At 40.0% G+C, this 22,106-nt stretch overlaps 1 protein-coding gene across 1 annotated transcript in view; it reads left to right on the forward strand.

Moving 5' to 3' along the window:
- DDR2 (discoidin domain receptor tyrosine kinase 2) overlaps positions 1-22,106 on the forward strand; it is a 214,340-nt gene that overhangs the window by 148,943 nt on the left and 43,291 nt on the right. Inside the window, exons 4-6 of the mRNA XM_044003928.1 lie at positions 18,989-19,091; positions 20,838-21,069; positions 21,352-21,499. Of these exons, the coding sequence (XP_043859863.1) occupies positions 18,989-19,091; positions 20,838-21,069; positions 21,352-21,499 (483 nt within the window). The remainder of the gene's footprint in view (positions 1-18,988; positions 19,092-20,837; positions 21,070-21,351; positions 21,500-22,106) is intronic.

The raw sequence follows: 22,106 nt of genomic DNA on the forward strand, positions 1-22,106 counted from the left end.
GAAAGAACCTCAGTTCTTGTCCTTTCCCCAGCCATCGGATCAGTGCTGACTTCTGTAGTGGGCCTGTCTGAAGCAGCATGCATTTGGATTCTCACAGAGGTTGTAACTTTCTCTTGTTAATGACTTCTTGAATTGATCTTCCCCTCATCAATCTCTCCTCTTCCCCATCTCCACTCACCACTGGCTGGTCGAACTCTATCTGGAATAGGGAGGCCTGTGTCCCAACTGTTCAGGATGCTAGGATGGATACTGGGTGTGACTCGGGAGACTCGGGGCCTGGGTCCAACTCTGCTTTATGTTTTTGGATCGATCATTTCAATCTTCCTGAGACTCAAGTATTTTCATCCCTAGAATGTGAAGCTTAAACGAGTTTCTCTGTGCTCCAACTCTAAGCAATTCTGAATGCAGAGCTGCTGCCCTGTATGCTCAGGCTTTAAAGTGCTCCTCTTCATCACCCAAAGTCCCCCCGCCCACCAGAGAAGGATTGAGCTCCCCATGACTAGTGAGGCCCAGGTGCTGAACTCCCGTCTCTCTCCCTTTGCATGCATATGTGTATATACGTGTATGTGTGTGTGTTTATGCACGTGTGTGTGTGTGTGTGTGTGTATGTGTGTGTTTTCCTGGAAGCGACACATAGGATGCTTAATGATGGGGAGCTCTGTGGTCTGGAGCCAGCGGGGAGACAGTAAACATCACGGAACAAGCAGCCCTTTCAGTTTCCCTCCCTTGGCAGGACAGTGTGAAAAATAACTCTGGGGAAGTCAGGTCCTGGTGGCAGATGCTGCAGTGCTGCCAACCTGTCCCAGCCACGTTGGAGCTAGGGAAGCAAAGAGCTCTGTGGCCAGGGCTGAGAGCAGCCGGCAGTGGTAGTTTTCCACTCCAGGACTCTGGGAAAGTGAATGGATTTCTCTGTCCTGCAGGTTGGTGGGCAGAGCGGGAACAGCAGGAAACCACCAGAGCAAGCCAGTGGGCAAATTGGGGGGTACTCTTTGCCACGGGCCTTCTTCCTTCCTCCATACTTGTTTAATTCTTTAAATTTGGCGGAGTGGAGCTCTGGGACTGGTTGGCAGGGGCATAGCAGGTGAAGAAGAGGGCATGGGTGAGAACTGCAGGAGCCTGGGCCAACCCCAGCTTCTGGATCTGCTGTGGCCTTTCCCCAAGAGGTAGCCTCTAATGGAGGCTGAGCAATGCCCTCCTTACAGGAGAAGACATGAGTTATGGATGTTTGAAGTCATTTAGATCCACCTCTCCCTTTTACAGGAAAGGAAGAGGAGGCCTGGAAATTTTAAGTAACAGGGCTCAAGGTCACAGAGATAATAATAGAGGAAGCCAGGATTCAAGCCAGCCTGTGCCAGGCCTGTACTATGGTCAAGCTTTTCTGGTTGAAGACTCTTTGGTTAAATTCCATTCTACTTTAATTAACCAAGATTTATTAAGCTCTCACTTAGCTACCATACTAGGAATACAAAGAAAAAGCAAAACTATTTCTATCGTGAAAGAACTTTTCCCCCCTCTTTTTTGAAAATAACATCATCCATTTATCTACAGTCCTTCCCCTTTCTCCATGACTTTTCAAAGAAGATCAGTGCAGGCTTAGCAATTCTATCCACAATTTTCAGTAACCTAGGAGATAGCTCATCTGTACCTGGCAATATGAATTGAGGGACAGCCAGGTGACACAGTGGATAGAACTGTGTACCTGGAATCAGGAAGATCTGAGTTCAAATCTAGCCCCAGACACTAACTGTGACTCAGTTCCCTATTCTGTAAAGCGGGGATAACAACAGAAAGAAATCCAGTTCCTATCCTTTCCCTAGCCACTGGTTGTTTGCCTCCCATGGTTGTTGTGAGTATCAAATGAGATACCTATAAAGTGTATGGCAAACTTTAAAATGCTATGTGAATGCTAGGTATTATTATTATTACTATTTTATTGTTATTGTTTTTAGTATTATTATTGTTATTGAGACAGCTAGGTGGTATGGTGGATAGAGCACTGGATTTGGGTCCAGGAAGACCCTAATTCAAATCTGTCCTGGCTGAATGACCCTGGGCAAGTCACTTAACCCCTCAGTTTCTTCATCTGTTAAATGTAAAATAATAGCACCCACTACCCAGAGTTGTTGTGAGGATAAAATGGGATATTTGTAAAGGGATTTGTAAACTTTAAAGCACCATATAAATGATATTAATTATTATTACCATCACCCTCATTTATCTTCAGCATCAACTCCTTCCTTCCTTCCTTCCTTCCTTCCTTCCTTCCTTCCTTCCTTCCTTCCTTCCTTCCTTCCTTCCTTCCTCCCTCCCTCCCTCCCTCCCTCCCTCCCTCCCTCCCTTCCTCTCTTCCTCCTTCCTTTCCTTTCTTCCCTTCCCTTGTCTTCTTTCTTTTCTTCATTGCATTGAGTACCTATTGCATACCCATAATATCACTATATACATATCCCCCCCCAGATACGTACCCCTTAGAGTTCAATTCCCCCAAACAGTGAAGGCATTGTAGTTTTGTGAAACAGCCCTAGATTTGGAATCAGAAAACCTGGGTCCAGATCCTAGCTCTGCCATATAGTTTTGTGTGGCCTTGGTCAAGTCCCTTTCCCTCTGTTTCCTTATTTGTAAATATAATATATAGATGGTATATAGAAGATTCATAAGGCTGCTTTCCAGTTCTAAAATACTATGGTCTTTGCTTTCATTGGTTTAATTACTCTCTCTCCACTGACAGGTCTTGTTATGGCCAAAAAAAGTCATCATTGGGTGGCCAGGTTTTTTTGCAATTTATAAGTCTTAAATTGTTATAAAATGTGAATTGTTTACCTTTCTGGTGATGAGACTGTCTGAACAAAGCTAGGTTAGTCCTCAGATGGCAGCCACACTGTCTATCACCCAGATGGATTCAAATCCTATCCAGACTGGTACTTCATACTTATAACCACACAGCATGGTTGTTAGACATTACTTCATGTGATCCCCATCAACCCACTGTGAAGGAGCTCCAGGTTAGAGGTTCTGAATGTTAAAATAAAAGACATAGAAGACACATCTCCTGTTCTCCAGGACCTTGTACTCTTGTTGGAGAGGACATGCAGCAAGAAAAATAGTTCCTGCCCTCAATGAGTTTATATTCTACTGGGGAATATAACATGTAAAAAGAAAAATACATGCAGGATAACTTGATGAGAAGAGAGAGAATACTAACAAGTAAGTGAATCAAGAGAGGCTTTCTAGAGGAGGTGTCCCATACATAGGCTGACTCATGAAAGAAGCCAAGAGTTCTAATAGGCAGAGGTAAGTAGGGAGTGCCATCTAGGCAAAGAGGATAGACTCTGCAAAGACATGGAGGTGGGAAATGAAACACTCAGCTTGAAGAAGAGTCAGGAGAACTTTAAATGTATGGGGAAGGGTAATGTCCAATGAGCTTAGAAATGTAACCTATAGCTTGACCACAAAACGTTTTAAATATCAAGCTGACGATTTTCTATTTTGTCTTAGATGTAATAGAGAGCCACTGAAGATTCTTAAGGGACAGAGTGAAACAATGATATCAATGAAGCAATTATATAAGTATCCTATAAAGTCAAGTTGGCACTTGACCATATATGCAGAGACACAGACCGATTAGGGGGCCTCAGATGACCACTGCATCCTTTACTTTCACCACTCAGGGATACTTATATCCTCATTTAACTCACCTCTTCAAGGTCTGGCCCTGGGAATAAGGAAACTCATTTCAGAAAAATGACAGCTTTCTTCCCAGCTATTTCTTGACTCTAATACAATGATATTTGAACTTGATATTGCACTGACTCAAACTTTGCCTTCTCCTACATAGTACCTGAGGAATTGATGCCTCATATATGGGTCCCCCAGAAAAACTATCTCATATTCAAAGTATTCAGTGAGTCCAAATTTACTCAAAATCATAATTCACAAGCCCACTACAAGGGTATTTACTTTTATTAGTCAGCTACTTTGAATAAAAGACATTTAATAAGACTGTATGTTAAAAGACAATTGGGGGCAGCTAGGTGGCACTGTGGTTAGAGCACCAGCCCTCGATTCAGAAGGGCCTGAGTTCAAATTCAGCATCAGACACTTAACACTAGTTGTGTGACCCTAGGGAAGTCACCTAACTCCAATTGCCTCACCAAAAAAAAAGATAATTGAATACCCTTCCCTATAAATATGGGGCATACTCTTTCACAAATACATATACCATCAGTGAAAAGATTGGACACAGATAATAAACACAGATAGGAAATATAGGTGGCCTAGGCACTCTCATGAAGGGGTAATACACCACCAATGCTACAGAGCCACCAATATCTGGTGGTAGCATTGTAATATTTTCCCAGGGCCTGTACAGTACTGGGTACCATACTGGATTCCTGATGGTCTTTGCCTCTCCTCTTGTTGTTCAGTATTGTCTAACACTTTGTGACCCTGCTAAAAGAAACCATAAAGTAATATAAGCACTAAAAATAAATGCACTAAATGGCATAGCATCCAAATTTTTAAAGGAAAAGTTAAATGAATTATAGGAAGAAATAGTAAAACTATGCTAGTGGAGACCCCAACTTTTCCCTCTCAGAGCTAGATATATCTAACCATAAAATAAATAAGAAAGAATTCAAGGAGATGAATAGAATATTTTAAAAGTTAGACATGAGAGACCTCTGGAGAAAACTAAATGGGAATAGAAAGGAGTATACTTTTCTCTTAGCTGTACATGGAACCTTTACAAAAAATGACCGTGTATAAAGGCACAAAAACTTCATAGCCAAATGCAGAAAAGCAAAATATTAAATGTATTCTTTTCAGACCATAATGTAATAAAATTATATTTAATAATAGGCTATGGAAGCATAATTGGTAAGTGAATTGGTAACTAAATAATCTAATCCTTAAGAATGAGTTGGCCAAAAATAAAATAAAATAAAATAAAAAGAATGAGTCGGCCAAAGAACAAATCATAGTAATAATTACTTCATTAAAGAGAATGACAACAATAAGACAGCATTCCAAAATTAGTGGGATGCAGCCAAAGCAGTATGTAAGGAAAATTTTATGTCTCTTAATTTGTACATCAGTAAAAGAAAGAGCAGATCAATGAATTGGACAAGCCACTAAAAAAATAACAACATACATTAAAAATCACCAATTAAACACCAAAATGGAAATCCTGAAAATCAAAAGCAATTGAATGTAAGAAAACCATTGACCTAACAAATAAAACTAGGAGTTGGTTTTATGAAAAAAAATGCTTAAACCATTGGCTAATTTGTTTTTTAAAAGCAGAAAATTAAATTACTATTATTAAAATGAAAAGGGTCAATGCATCACCAACTGAAGATTAAATTAATGCAATTATTAGGAGTTATTTTGCCTAAGTATATGCCAGTAAAACTGACAATATAAATTAAATGGATAAATAGTTCCAAAAATAGAAATTGCCCAGGACTGGATACATTTACAGGCAAATTCTATCAAACATTTAAGGAACAATTAATTCCAATACTATATAAACTATCTGAAAAAGTAGGTAAAGAAGGAATCCTACCAAACTCCTTTTATGACACAAATACATTGCTGACACCTAAATCAGGGAGAGCAAAAACAGAGAAAGAAAACTATATGGAATTTTCTTTATAAATATTGATGCAAAATTTAAAAAAAACCAAAATGCTAGAAAGAAGATTACAGCAATATTTCACAAAGATAATATTTTATGATCAGGTAGGATTTATTCTAGGAAAGCAGGACTAGTTCAATATTAGGAAAACTATCAGCATAATTGACCATATCAATAAGAAAACCAACAGAAATCATATGATTATCTCAACAGATTTAGAATAAGCCTTTGACAAAATACAACACCCATTTCTATTAAAAATACTGGAAAGCACAGGAATCAATGGAGCCTTTCTTAAAATGATAAGTAGCATTGATCTAAAGCCAAGAGTAAGCATTATCTATAGTGGCACAAACTTGAAGCTTTCCCAGTAAGATAAAACATGAAACAAGGATGTTCATTATCATCACTATTATTCAATATTGTGTTAGAATTATTAGCTATAAAAATAAGACAAGAAAAAAGAAACAATGAAAGACTGAAAAGTTGAAGAAAAAAAGGAACCAAAGAAATAAAAATAGGTGATGTGGAAACAAAACTATCACTCTCTGCAGATCATATGAAGGTATACTTGGAAAACCCTAGACAACCAATTGAAAAACTGGTTGAAACAATTAACTACTTCAGCAAAATTGAAGGCTATAAAATAAACCCACAGAATCATCAGTATTTCTACATATTACCAACAAAACCCAGCAGCAAGAGAAATTTCCTTTAAAATAACTGCAAACAATATAAAATATTTGAGAATCTATCTGCCAAGACAAACCCAAGGATTATATGGATGCAATTATAAACCACTTTTATCACACAAAGATTGATTTAAACAATTGGAGAAGTATCAGTTATTCATGGACAGGCAGAGTCAATATAAGAAAAATGGCAATTTTACCTAAGCTAATTTACTTATTCAGTTTCATATCAATCTACCAAATAATTATTTTATAGAGCTAGAAAAAGTAGTAACAAAATTCACCTGGAAGAACAAAAGGTCAACAATATCAAGGGAATCAATGAAAAGAAAAAAGTTAAGGAAGGTGGCCTAACAGTTTCAGGCTTTAAATTATATTACAAAACAGTAATCAACAAAATAATCTTGTACTGGATAAGAAAAAATGTGGTGGGTCAGTGGAATAGATTAGGTATGCAAGGCATACTAGTAAATGGCCACAGGGGCAGCTAGATGGTGCAGTAAATAGAGCACCGGCCCTGGAGTCAGGAGTACCTGAGTTCAAATCTGGCCTCAGACACTTAACACTTACTAGCTGTGTGACCCTGGGCAAGTCACTTAACCCCAATTGCCTCACTAAAAAAAAAAAAATAGTAAATGGCCATAGTAATCGAGTGTTTAATAAACCCAACGATCCAAGATTTGGGGGTAAAAACACCATTTAGCAAAACTTGATGGGAAACTGGAAAACAATTTGACAGAAATTAGGCATAGACCAATATCTCGCACTATATACCAAGATAAGATACCAATATAAATAAATTATTTAGACATAAAGGGTGATATCATAACTAAATTAGGGGAGCATGGAAAAATTTATCTATCAGATCTACAGATAAGAGAAGAGCTTATGACCAATATAGAGATAGAGAGGATTATGGGAAGTAAAAATAATTTTGATTACATGAAATTAAGAAAGGTTTTGCACAAAAAGAACTAACACAGGCAAAATTAGATGGGAAACAAAACTGGAATACATTTTTATAGCAAGTTTCTCTGATAAAGGCTTCATTTTTCAAATTCATAGAGGATTGACTCAAATTTATAAAAATAAGAGCCTTTCTTCATTTGGTAAATGGTTAAAGAGTATGAATAAACAGTTTTCAGAACAATAGTCACATTAAAAAATGATCTAAATCACTACTGATTAGAGAAATGCAAATTCAAACTCTGAGGTATCACCTCTGGCTTAAAATGACAGAAAAAAATGACAAATTCTATAGAGGATGTAGAAAAATTGGTTCACCAATTCACTGCTGGTGAAATTGTGAATTAGTCCCACCATTCTGGAGAATAATTTGGAACTATGCCCAAAGGGCTATTAAATTGTGTATACCCTTTGACTCAGTAATACTACTTTTGATTCAAAGAGATCAAAGAAAAGAGAAAAGGACCTGCATGTACAAAAATATTTATAGTAACTCTGTTTGTGATGGCAAAGAATTAGAAATCAAGGGGATGCCCTTGGGGGATGGCTGACCAAGTTGTGTTATATGATTGTGATGGAATACTATTGTGCTATAAGAAATGACAAACAGGATATTTTCAGAAAAACCTGGGAAGACTTAAATGAACTGATGCAGAGTCAAATGAGAAGCATGAGGAGAACATTGTACACAATATCAGCAGTATTGTGAGGATGATCAGCTGTGAATGACTTAACTGTTCTGATCAAGACAATGATCCAAGACAATTCCAATGAACCCACAATGAGAAATGCTATCAGCCTCCAGAGATTCAATTGATGGACTCTGAATGAAGAGTGAAGCATAATTTTTTCACTTTATTTTTATTGTTTTATTTAATTTATGTTTTCTTTTACAACATGGCTAATATGTAAATATGTTTTGCATGATGTAACATGTTTAAGATATAAAATTGCTTTCTCAAAGAGTGGGGAGGGGTGAGAGAGGGAGAGAATTTGGAACTTAAATTTTTAAAAATGAGTTAAAAATTTTTTTTACATAAAATTGAGAAATATTTAATGAAATAAATAAAATAGTTATATAAAAAATCCTCAGAAGAAAGTCTGCCAACTCCCCAGAATCTTAGCTGTGTGTGGCTTTTCTCTGCATGAGAAGAAGAGTAGGTTCTCAGTGTGGTAGTCTCCAGGGACCAAACTCTTACACACAGAGAATAGTCATCTGGATAACTAGATCCTCAAATAAATGCTAAATACTAAATAGTTTGTCTTTTAAAGACCTCTTCTTCTGTTGGTATGATTCTATTCTAAGATTTTCTGACTTAGGACAATAAATTCTTCTTTAATTTCAGTAATTCCTTAATTCTCAATCTGAATTCTTCCCCAAACCATCGCAGGGTCTGACTTCTAACAAATTATCAGGTACTATGTTTGTATAGGGTGCTGCAGTTTCATTTAGTCCTGTTTGGGCTATTGGATGTAGGAAAATAAGAAGAAAAGGTTAGGTGGGGCTTTTGTGAAAGTATTACCTTGTACCTTAATTCCTTTATTCCATATCCCTGTTTTTTAACCCCCACATGTGACCTTCAATAAACCTTCCAAAGTTTGAACCACTTTAAAGTATAGGTTGGTTGGTTGGTTGGTTTTGTGGGGCAATGAGAGTTAAGTGACTTGCCTAGGGTCACACAGGTAGTAAGTATCAAGTGTCTGAGGTTGGATTGGAACTCAGGTCCTCCTGAATCCAGGGTGGGTGCTTTATCTACTGTGCCACATAGCTGTCCACTTTGAACCACTTTATACCTAATTCTAGTTTTGAACCTTCTCCCACACCACTTTCAATAATGTAATATTAGGGTTTCCTTATTAATATTCAGGAGTAGTCTAGCTCACTTGAGCTCCTTCCACTCACTCATCTTGTTTCATTCCAGGTAATCTTTTCTTTCTTTCTTTTTTTACCCCTCAATGCATTCTCTTGAGGTGACTTTATTCTTTTCTGAGATTAAATTATCATCTCTATGCATGTGATACCCCAAGCTAGTTCCTCATCTCAGCTCTAATTACATTTTACAAACTTCCTACTGGCCATTTCAAACTGAATGCCCTTTAGGAATTTCAATCTCAACATATTCCAAATAGATTTTATTATCCTCTCCTCCCCTTCCATTCCTACACAGCTCTGACACAATCTACACCTCCTCTAAACTCTTTTATTTCAGTTGAGGGTACAAATCTCCTTCTAATTATACAGGTTAACAAAATCGGAATTATCCTTGACTCTTACTCCTCTCCATTAGTCTACCTATCTAGTCAGTTGCCAAATTTTTACCAATTTTACCCCCCCAAATATCTCTTGAATCTTCCCCTTTCCCTCCACTCAAGTGGCCACTGTGTCCCATTACCAGTACTAATGTAGCACCCTCTACACTGGACTCCCTGTTTTCAGTCTCTTATTTATTCCAGTCCATTCTCCACATAACTACTAATATGATATTCATAAAGCATAGGTCACTCCTCTGCTAAAGAATTAGCAATGATTCTCCATTGTCTCTAGGAGAAAAGGTAAATTCCTTCACTTGCCATTTAAAGCCCTTCACAGTATAGCTACAAGCTCCCTTTCTTAGTTTGTTGGACATCAGTCTTCTTCATGCATTTTAAGTTCCAGCCTAACTGGTCTACTTCCTGTTCCTTGTGCTAAGTATTCTATCCCCTACTTCTAGGCATTTGTATATGCTGTTTGTTCCATATGCTTGGAATTCACTCCATTTGAAAACCTGCCTTTTTGACTTTCTGGTTTCTTTCAAGACTCAACTCATGCCACTTTTTCTGGGAAGCCTTCCCTGATTTACCAGGTTGTTAATGTTCTTCCTCCTCCTCTTCTTCCTCCTTCTCCTCCTTTTCCTACCTCTTTCCTCTCTTCCTCCTCCAGTTATGCTGTATAAAGTTTTCTGTTTACGTGTTGTTTTCCTCAATAAAATATAAACTTGTCAAGGGAAGATAAGAGGTTTTTTTTGTCCTTGAATCCCCCAAGTGGAGCACTTTATACATAGTAGGTACTTAACAAATATGTGTTGGGCTGGACTGGATGTGATCCTTTTTGCATTGTTTCTTATGATTAGCCTGTATAGTACCTTTTGGACTTTGTTCTTGTGATGCTTTCTGATTTAAGGTATTTTTACCCCCTGTTGCTGACATCCTGTATTCTGACAACTGACTAGTCTAATGTCATTAACTGCTTTGCCTTGGTCTCTGGATCTCAGTCCTCACTGCTGGCCTCTTTTAGTTCTCCCTCCTACTCTTTTTTTTTTTTTTTTTTTTGGTGAGGCAATTGGGGTTAAGTGACTTGCCCAGAGTCACACAGCTAGTTAGTGTTAAATGTCTGAGGCCACATTTGAACTCAGGTCCTCTTGACTCCAGGGCCAGTGCTCTATCCACTGTGTGACCTATCTGCCTCCTACCTCCTACTCTTTTTTGTTTGTTTTGTTTTGTTTTGCTGGGCAATTGGGGTTAAGTGACTTGCCCAGGGTCACACAACTAGTAAGTGTTAAGTGTCTGAGGCCAGATTTGAACTCAGGTCCTCCTGAATCCAGGGCTGGTGCACTATCCACCACCTAGCTGCCCCTCTACCTCCTACTCTTGATGTACTGGAAACAATTGCTAGGAACTGAGATTTGGATCTCAGAGTACCAAGAAGTCAAAAATAAAAGCAAAAGTGAGTATGGGATATAAGCTTAAAGAAAATCTTATTTTGAAAACACAAAGTGAAAAAAATCTGTTTTTTTTTTAAATAGGGAAAGAAAATTCTTTTTCCCACATGAATTTAATTCATTGTAGCAAAAAAAAAGTATTGTGGGTTAACTCATTTCTTGGGGGCTCAAAAGGAACAAAACAGAAATAGCAACTCAGAGAGAATAATAAAAACAGTGTGTTGAACCATAACACTCCCTTGTCTATCCTCTATTTTTTCATCCATTAAATAGGTCCTTTTAAAGATTATCTTCATGTTAACCTACTTGGCGATGCCATTTGGGCATTTGCAATGGTCAAAGAAAAATGATTGCCCTTTTCCTCCACTATGTGACAGTCCTTAGGAGGTGTAACTGAATATCCAGTATGAGATGATTGTAGATGCAGGGGTTCTGAGTGTGGGTTTCACGAACTCTTAAAAATAAATATTTTAATAACTATATTTCCATATAATTGGTTTTCTTCTTAATCCTACATATTTTATCTTATTCATTTAAAAATATTAAGGGGGTCTTTAGACTTCACTAGACTGACAAAGGGGTCCATCACCCAAAAAGGCTAAGAGCCCTTGCTTTGGAGGAAATGCTTCTACTCTTGTTAATTCCCTTTGGGGAAAATGGCACTTTGGGAATAGTTAGGGAGATAGGGTGGTGTAGTTTAATGTACAGCCAAGTACAGAGGACCTGGATTCAAATTCTGTCTACAACACTACCTGTTCCATCTTAGTAATTTCAAATCTCCCCAGGCCTCAGGTTCCTGAGTTATACAACTTATAGAATGAGGGTGTTGGGCTTGTAGATCCCTTTCAGCTCTAAGTCTGTGATCCAATGAATGCCTTCCCATTTGGTCAAAATGGTAATGTCACCTCAGTCCAAAGGGACCTTATCAGCCTACGTATGCATCAGTTCTTGTGTGATATAGGTCCTGTGGTCTCAAATTTAGTGGCAGAATCCACCTCCCAGGTTCTCCGTAATTGCTAACAAGGAGTAACTATTATGATAAAGATGAATGTAGAGGAAGGACAAACAAATAAGACAGCATTAAGAATATGCTTTTGTTTGGTTTTTTTTGTTTGATTTTTTTGTGGGGCAGTGAGGGTTAAGTGACTTGCCCAGGGTCACACAGCTAGTGTCAAGTGTCTGGGGCTGGATTTGAACTCAGGTCCTCCTGAATCCAGGGCTGGTGCTTTATCCACTGTGCCACCTAGCTGCCCCCAAGAATATGCTTTTATAATATATTAATAATAATAGCTAACATTAATATAGCCTTTTAAGGTTTACAAAGCACTTTGAAATTTTTATCTTACTTGATCTTCATAACAACCCTTAGAAGTAGGTGATATTATTCTCATTTAACAAATGAGAAAACTGAGGCAGACAGAGGTTAAGTAACTTGGCCAGGGTCACACAAGTAGTGTCTGTGACTGGATTTGAATTTGGGTCTTTCTGACTCCGGGTTCAGCCGTCTAGTGTGGTACTCTAAGTCCTCATGTAAGTCTCAGTGCAGATAATTAAGGTGGATATTGAATTGTCTCCGTATTAGAAATTTAGCAGACTAATTCCTGTTCTTGAATATGAAGGGATATTTGAACCATGAAAAACCTTGTGAGTTTTCTTGATCTTCCTCAACAACCTGCTTCAGGGTATTCTCAGTAGTCTTTTTCTCTCTGACTAGTTGCTTGGGGAGGCTGGGGCACATTAGGAACAACTGAGAGAAAGTTTCATCTCTGCAATTTCTTTAAACTCAGTTTAAATACCTGGAGATCCATTATCAATAAGGAATAGCTCTGGCAACCTATTTAATACAATGACTGACTCAGAGCTGGGGTCATTGAAACAGAGATTTGAGCTGGGCATCACAGCACTGTGAACTATTTTGGGAAGGACTCTGCCCACAATAAAGGATTTCTTCCATGGTAACGGTCCTGAAAAATCAATACAGATTCTGGCCCAAGGCTTCTTGGTCACTTCCCGTGGAAAAATAGTTGCCTTTGATGGGTTATACCAAACAGAACTGAAATGTACTGCCCTCCTTTAGAGTGTTTTTTATTATTGTTATTGTTATCACAGGATTTAGAGCCAAAAAGGACCTTGGAGATCATCCAGTTTATCTCCTTAACTTAATAAATAGAGAAACTGAGTCAGAGAAGTCAACAGATTTGCTCAATATCACATGACAAGTAAGTTCTGGAGCTGAGCCTTAGACTTAGGCACCGTAGCTTCAGACCCTGAGCCTTCCCATAACACATGCAGCCATGGAATATGGGAATCGACTTTATACCCCCCAGAAATGGCTTCTCTCAGGTGCTTTCATGCTAAAGGATCTGGATGAGCTGCTTGATTATGACAAGATTGCCTTCTGGAATAATAACACAGTTTCTCTGTAAAAAGGCATCTCTTATAGGCAGATAACTCTTACTGATGATTTGTGAATGGCTTGAATTCCTCAACCAGTTCCACTCCTGGCTATGCCCCTCTACACTCATTTCGAATCCCTAGACAATCTGGAGTCCTGTATCTTGTGGTTGGAATAGTCTAAACAGGTGGGCTGGGCTGATAATTAATATCAAACCTTCCAGTGGATGTGGTGTTATAATCTTGCATCATAGGAGACATGATAGCGGTAATGATAATAACAATAATAAATACATTTATGCAATACTTTAAGGTTTGTGAAGGACTTTTGCGAATCTCTCATCTGAACCTCACAACAACCCTGGGGAATAGGTGCTATTTTTATTGTTCAGTTCTTCTTCTGTCATGCCCAACTCTTTGTGACCATTAGGAGTTTTCTTGGCAGAGATACTTGGAGTGGTTTGCTATTTCCTTTCCCAGCTCATTTGACAGATGAGGAAACTGAGGCAAACAGTGTGAAGTGACTTGCCCAAAGTCACATAGCTAATAAGTTTCTAAGGCAAATTTGAACTCAGGAAGATGTTTTCCTGACTCCAGGCCCAGCACTCCATCCAATAAGCCACCTAGCTGCCTAGGTGCTACTATTCTTCTCATCTTATAATTGAGGAAACTGAGACAAACAGTTTAAGTGACTTATACAAGTTCACATAGCTTATAAGTATCTGAGGCTGGATTTGGACTTTAAGGGTCATCTAGTTCAATGAAGAAGATCAAGGTAAGTGATTTGTTCAAGATCACATAGGTAGTAAGGGGCCGAGCCAGGATTTGAACCTAGGTCCCCTGATTTCAAGTCTGACATTCATTCTACTGAACTGTGCTGCCTCTCCAGCAGTGGTGGAATCTGTAGTGCATGATTACCAAAGGCCTCTGCTATTGCTGTTTCCTTCCAGGATTTCAGAAAATTGCATGGTCACTAGCCCTGAACCAAGCACTGCACAGTAGTGGCATAATTAAGGGCATAGGTCTGTCCTAAGAAAAGCATCTCACTGTAAATGTGGAGTCCATAGGGGGACTTCTTGACCCCTGCCATGAACCTTGCCCATGGTTGCATTTTGTAGGTAACATCCTTCACTGGTGAATAATTACTATCTGGCATTTTGTAGTTGAACCCAGCCCCAAGACTGGAAGGTGAATTGTCCATCATAAGAAGCAGTGGCAAACCACATTCTAGAGTCTGAGGTCCTGAGTTCAAATCTTGCCTCTGACATGGACTATATGGCCTTTACTACATTCTTTTAGATGTTATTTAATTTCAGTTTCTTCTGCTGGAACATGAGTGGGTTAGACTAGCTGGTCTCTAAGGTCTATTTTAGCTCTAAATCTACAGCCCTATAACAAAATAGAGTAGACTTAAATCCAGCCAAATCTCCCTGTATTATTTCCTCCAGAAAATAAAGATCTTGATGACCTCTACGATCCTTTTCCCTTCTACAGTCTATGTCTCTACCTCCATTGCTTGTAAGCTCCGAGTTTCCTCAGAGAGGAGAGTTCAACATACAACTTTCCGGGTTTGGGGGGAGTGAATACTTTAGACATTGATTGTTAATGGTACAAAACCATTTGCTCCTCAAGAGATTTTTTCTTGCTGCCCCCTTGTGATGAAGACTGGAAGTTTCTTCTTGAAGAAGCCATTTAATATATGTACAACACAGCTTTCAACAGTAGTTCTTATACTATTAGTGTAAGATCAGGAAGGGATTGTAGAAACCATCTAATTCAACCTTTATGAAAGAAGGAACTGAAACCTAGGTTAAGTGACTTGACTAAGATCACACTCAATAGCAAGTAGCAGAGGTAAGATATGAAGCCAGGGGTTCTGATACCAAAGCCAGTGTTCTTCCCATTGCACCAGAACAGACTATGGGACTATTGCCTTCTTGTTGAAGAGGAGAGTAGAAGTCTTAGATACTCTCAGGGGTGTGCTGGTAAATATTTAACAGCTGGTTTATGAAAAAATGTATACAGGGCATACTTTTAAAAATCTGAATTATCAACATTTTTTTCTGTCACAATCTTAAATGATCAACAAAACAATAAATCAGGCTCTGATTTGTAGCACTTGTAAACTTCTGAGATGTAAACATTCACACTGAAAATCTAACGATCAGTTCTAATGTGGTAGGAGCTGGATTCTCCCAAAACAGCTGTCATGGGCAGCTGGACCACTCTTAATCTACTGACCAACCCAAGACAGTTCTCCATTTTGCTTCCGGCTACCTCATAACAGGCACAGATTGAGAGAAACCTCTGTCTAATGATGCCCATTCTCCTAGCAATACAAAGGCAGGGTACCTTTCTCTGGAGTAATATCGAGGAAGAAATATTAAATCACCATTGGTCAATAGTTGGGGTCATCTCTCACCCAGAAGGTAAAGGATTCAATGATTCCTACAATACTGTCTGTCATTCCTTCCTGAAAACAAACAAACAAACTAACAAACAAACAAACAAAAACAGAGAATTTCATTCTATAGTGATTTCTCTCTGTTAGACTGAGATAAGAAGTCACAATCTAATTTGCTTTGGTGGGAGTTCTGATGCTGTTGTCTTTAATGAGTGCAGTGACTGCTGAAAATGCTTGGTTCTGACATTGTCTTTAATATCTGACATTATCTGGCATTATTATCTTTACTAATGGCTTGTATTTACATAGCACTTTGAGGTATGAAAACACTTTACAAATATTATTTCATTAGATTGTAAGTTTCTTGAGGGCAGGGACTATCGTTTGCCTCTTTTTGCATCCACAGAGCTTAGTATAGTGCCTGGCACATAGTAGGTGATTAATAAATGTTGCTTGGGGCAGCTAGGTGGCGCAGTGGATAGAGCACTGGCCTTGGAGTCAGGAGGACCTGACTTCAAATCCGGCCTCAGACACTTAACACTTACTACCTGTGTGACCCTGGGCACATCACTTAACCCCAATTGCCTCACCAAAAAAACAAAAACAAATACAAATAAATGTTGCTTGATTTATTAATCACCTACTATGTGCTAGACCCTGGACAAAAGTATTTTTGTGAGGAAATATTCTGAAAAGGGTGTTTATAGATTGCAGATACTCCACAGAAAGAGCCAGTTTCTATTTGAACCATATGGCTACTTTTAGGGAGTCTTGTAAATATCCCAAGGTATCTTGCATTAAATCCTTTGAATAACAATCATGGTTTAGTTTTTTACCAGTCAATCAACAAACACTTGGTAGGTACTTGTGCTGAGAAGGATACAAAGATAAAAATGAAACCATCTCTGCCCTCAAGGTACTTATATCCTGGGGGGTGGTGTTAAATACCATATTTACATATACAGTCAGTACATACAAAATATAATTTTAAAAATAATTATAGGGTAATTTTGGGGGGAGATCAGGGACCAGGAAGCTCCTCATGTCTGAGGAAGGACTTGAAATGAATTTTGGAAGAAACGGGATTCTGAGTGGTTGGGGTGAGGAAAGAGTTCATTTTAGGCATGAAACTCAGCCTGTCCAAAGGCATGGGAGTGGAAGGGAGATGGGACATGGAATGTGTGAGAAATAACCAGAAAGTCAGTTTGGGTAGACCAAAGAGTACATGAAGAGGAGCAATTAATGTATTGAAAAGATTAGAAATTTGTTAGCATCCAATGCAAAGGATTTTAAATGCCAAATAGGAGAGTGTGTATCTGATCCTAGAGGTAATAGGGAATCACTGAAATTTCTTGAGCAGGGAAGTGACATTTTCAGAATTGTTTGGGGAATTTCACTTTGGCGGCTGTAGGGATTTAGGGTTTGTAATACATCCTATGAGGTGGTTAGAATAAATATTAATTAGGGCAGCTAGGTGGTGCAGTGGATAGAGCACCGGCCCTGGATTCAGGAGGACCTGAGTTCAAATCCAGCCTCAGACACTTAACACTTACTAGCTATGTGACCCTGGGCAAGTCACTTAACCCCAATTGTGTCACAAAAAAGAATAAATATTAATTACTGCCATTTTTCAGATGAGGGCACAGAGCATCAGAAGTTTTCCACTCAGAAAAGATAATCAGAAAAGTGACTTGTCTGGCACTACACAATTGCTGGGTGTGTTGGAGCTGAGATTCGAAACCAGAACTCGTGATTCCAAGACCAATGATTTTTTTTTAATTCACCATGCCACTTTTTTTTATTCACCTGGTTTTACTGCCATATGTATATCCAAATCACCTGATATAGGTATTAGGAACATTTAGAACCCTCTCTGAGCTTTCTTCTGATGGATTTTAACAACATCCTCTCCCAAAGTAACCTTTCTTTCAGAATTTGCTCTTTGCAGCCTGTAGTCTATCAGAGGACCATGATGAATATAAACTCTCCATGGGAAATTTGTATGAGAAGGACTGAATTTAGAGGTTGGGGACCATGCCTTTCCTGGGTCCTGCTGGCTCTCTGGCCAAGAGTTGTTTGAGGGTTATAGACCACACTGATGCTAGAGGCTATTTTGTGATATGTAATGATGCAATCTCACTAGCTGTATTTTATTGAACTGTCTTTTACAATCCACCTTGTCCCCCACTCTCATCATCACTGCCATCATATGCCATCCTAGGCATTCTCTTCCCCAGCTGACCAGTTTTCACTAAGATGAACTCAGGAAATGCTTGATTCAGATAATCGATATGAAAGCAAATCTAACAGGCTCTTAGAATGGTTTCTTTATGATCCTATATGTATATGTACATATATGTACATATATGTTTATTTGTACTTATGTATATATATATACATACACATATATGTGTGTATGTGTGTGTGTATATATATATATATACATACATACACATATATGTGTGTATGTAGAGAAATCTCTCTGGCTCTCTGCCTCTCTCTGTGTCTCTGTCTGTCTTTATCTGCCTCTCTCTCTGTTTCTCTTCCTGGTTCTTTCTGTCTCTGTCTCCCTCTTTCTCTGCCTCTGGGTCTCTCTGTCTTCCTCTCTTTGTCTCTCTCTCTGTTTCACTGCCCCTGTCTCTGTCTGTCTCTGTCTCTATATGTGTGTATGTCTCTGTATGGTGAAGTTAGAGGGTGGAGACTGGGACCTAATCTCTCATACAGACTTTCCATTGTAACTACAGGGCAGGCTGGCCAGCCCTTCTCGTGGCCAGTCCAACCCTTGCCTTCATCAAGGTTGAGAGTCAAAGGGGAGAGTCAGGTCTGGGAGGAGAGTACTCTGGCAAGAGATCCCTGGGGGTAGGAGCTGGGAGAAGTTATGCCTCAAGATGGTGTAGGTTGGTGGAGAACTATAAAGCAAGGCACAGGGACAGTGGTCACCATAGAGAAAGCATGTCCCCACCATGTCAGAACCTTGGGCAAAGCTTGATTCATCCTGCTCTAATGATGATTCTGGCCCTAGTTGAAAGAGAATGAATAAGCCAGAAGAAAGAAGCTTACCCAGCTAGACATACCCCAGAGAGGGATTTCACTACCAATATCTTCTTTCTGAGTTATCATGGCGTTGTTCCTCTTGGGCTGAAGAACAAAATCAAAAGTGGCCTTCCTCATCCCCTCTCCTGCTTGGTTTCTCCCTGTCCAGCCGTATGTCGCTATCCTCTGGGCACATCAGGAGGCCACATTCCAGATGAGGACATCACAGCTTCCAGCCAGTGGTCGGAGTCCACAGCTGCCAAATATGGAAGGTGAGGATGATTACCCAAGGAGGGGATAGTCCCCGGGGTCCCTACAGACGTTGCCCAGATGTAGTAATGGAGTGGACCTGTTCTTTTGTATCTAGTTGCATGGAGCAGATGGGATGTTCAGCATCATGGGGCTGGACTCTGCTGAGGACCAGGAGGGGTGCTGCTCAGCATCACCAGTTGTCACAGCAAATGAGTTCCCTGATAATTCTTTTGTTTATCTTCCATCTATCATGCTCCCATGAGCTCTGGGAGCCCAGAGGGGAGTCAAGGCTTCTGTGATGGGAAACAGCCAGGCTGGTCAGGCTGGACTGTTGTTTACACAGACAGTCAGGCAGACATCTGGAGATCTGAATCCTGTTCCTGAAATCTTGTAATGAATGAGTGGTTATATGACACAACTCTCCCCCCGCCCCCCAGCCCTCACTCCATCCCTAACCCCCTTAACATTTAGCTAAAAAGTTCCTTCCCCATAAAACTGATAAAAGTCCTCATTTAGGATGGTATGCAAAGCCATCTAATGGGAGGGGGGAAAACTGAACTAACCCACAAAGAATTCTGACAAGCTCATCCTACCCTCCAAGGGAGGAAGTCAGTTTGATTCCTATGCTTATTAAGTGACTGCCTTAATGGTGGGATTTTAGGAACCCTAGGAAATGACCAGATGAGATCCTCTTGTACCTACTGAGTAATCCCTGAGTCCTAGAATATTAGAAAATCATCTTTTTTGGTTTAAGCCCAGGGTGCTTAACCTTTTTTTTGTATCATAGAGTCCTCTGGCAGTCTGGTGAAGCCTAGAAACCCCTCTCTCAAAATAATGGTTTCAAATGAATGAAATAAGATCCAAAGGACTAAGGAAACCAATTAAATTGAAACATTTAAAAATAGCAAAATATTTTTTTAAAAACAAGTTCACAGATGTCAGGTTAAGAAGACCTTTTTAGGCTTTTATCTTTCTTAAATGAAATCCTCTCTTATACCCAAGAAGCAAAATTCTCAATTGACCTCATCACTTCCAATGAATGCAAGTATGAAGGAAAACTTTGATAGGAAGGTAAGGACGTAACTTATGGGGATTAGACCCCAGCAGAAGGGGAAAGGTAATGATTAGGGATAGAAAGGACTCAAAACAGAGAGGACGAGGGTAAAAGTTGGCAGATGGAAGGCTAACTTCCACATTATTTCACAATTTTGCTGAGAGCTGGGCCTGACTAGAGAAAATAAAATGAGACCAACATTCTTTAGTACTTCCCTGGGGTATGTGGGCCAGGGGCTTTTGCCAGTCTGCCAAGCCCACCATACTACACCCACTGTAAAGAGCACTTGACTTGGCATTGGGGAATGACTAGCCCAACCTCATTAAACTCACACTGGGAGGGCAATAGCTGAAATGACCCAGTAGGGGGCAGAAGTGGGACAGGAATGGAAGGGTGATAATAAGGGATGACATTTTATTTCCTTCTAGGTCTTTAAATTAGAGTGGAAAACAAGAGCTGCATGTGATCTGCATCCTGGCTCCCTTGTTTGGACTGTGTCTGGGTTGTGGGGTGCCCTGGGGGAAGGGAACAAGCCATATGTGGATATGTGGTGGCCGTCAGACAGGCTTCTCTTGTGGATTCCATGCTGGTATCCCAGACCATGCCGTGCCCCAGGGACTGGGTAGTTTTCCATTGTGGCGGATATAACAGCCATGTGGTTTGATGGTTGCCCATTCCCTTCCCATTCTATACTTCTTTCCCGTTGCCCTAGGCTGGACTCAGAAGAAGGGGATGGAGCCTGGTGCCCAGAGATACCAGTGGAACCGGATGATCTGAAGGAATTTCTGCAGATTGACCTACGCAATCTACATTTTATTACCCTTGTGGGCACCCAGGGACGGCATGCAGGGGGCCATGGCAATGAGTTTGCTCCCATGTACAAAATTAATTATAGCAGAGATGGCACCCGCTGGATCTCTTGGAGGAACAGGCATGGAAACCAGGTAGAGGGAATGGTACCCCAACTAGGGATGGAACCCCTCATCTCGGGGGGAGGGAAGTATCTACTTTCCGACATCTTGTAAAAGGATTTTTTGTGAGGAGTGGGCTGGATTGGGGGAGTCTGGGACAAAAGACCTCCAAGCATGGTCACTGCTGGGAAAATGAAATGAAAATGAACCTTCAAACTGGACACAGCCATGAAAGGTGAGGAAGTGCTTAAAGGGATGTCTATCTCTTGGATAAATTTCCATTCCCTCCCTAACATCCCTCTTCTGTTTCCTCAGGTGCTGGATGGAAATAGTAACCCCTATGACATTGTCCTAAAGGATCTGGAACCACCCATTGTAGCCAGATTCGTCCGATTCATTCCAGTCACCGACCACTCCATGAATGTCTGCATGAGGGTGGAGCTCTATGGCTGCGTCTGGCTAGGTAGAGCTTGGGAAGGGTTGGCATTGGGATGGAGAGGAGGGAGGGGATGGATGATGGGGCAGCTGGAGGGCGGACCCGCAAACAAAGAAATAAGAAGGAGATCCAATGGAGTCACTCATCCCCCTTCTCTCCTGCAATAAAGTAGGACTCCTATAATCTGGGGAAAATCAGGATGGGGCTGCCAAAGCATAGGCACCAGAGTTTTAGGGACGGGCCTGGCCCCTGAACTCTTTGGATAGCCTGCAGGGGTTGGGGTAGAATCACCCTATAATTCTCATAGGACTCAAGGGAGGAGCTTATCATTCAGTGATAATTGGCATTTATGTAGCACTATAATAATAATAGCAATAATGATGATGATGATAAACAATGATCATGATAGGTAACATTTCTATAGTACCTACTATGTGCCAAGAACTTTACAAATATTCTCTTATGTGATCCTAACACAATTCCTAGGAGGTAGGTGCCATCATCCCTATTTTACAGATGAGGAAACTGAGGAAAGCAGAAGTTAAGTGACTTGCCCAGGGTCACAGAGCTAATAAATGTCTAGGACTGGGTAAAACTCATACCTTTCTGACTTCAGGTCCAGTGCTCTCTATCC

This window comes from Dromiciops gliroides, chromosome 4 (assembly GCF_019393635.1).
Source record: "Dromiciops gliroides isolate mDroGli1 chromosome 4, mDroGli1.pri, whole genome shotgun sequence".
Classification (NCBI taxonomy): Eukaryota; Metazoa; Chordata; class Mammalia; order Microbiotheria; family Microbiotheriidae; genus Dromiciops; species Dromiciops gliroides.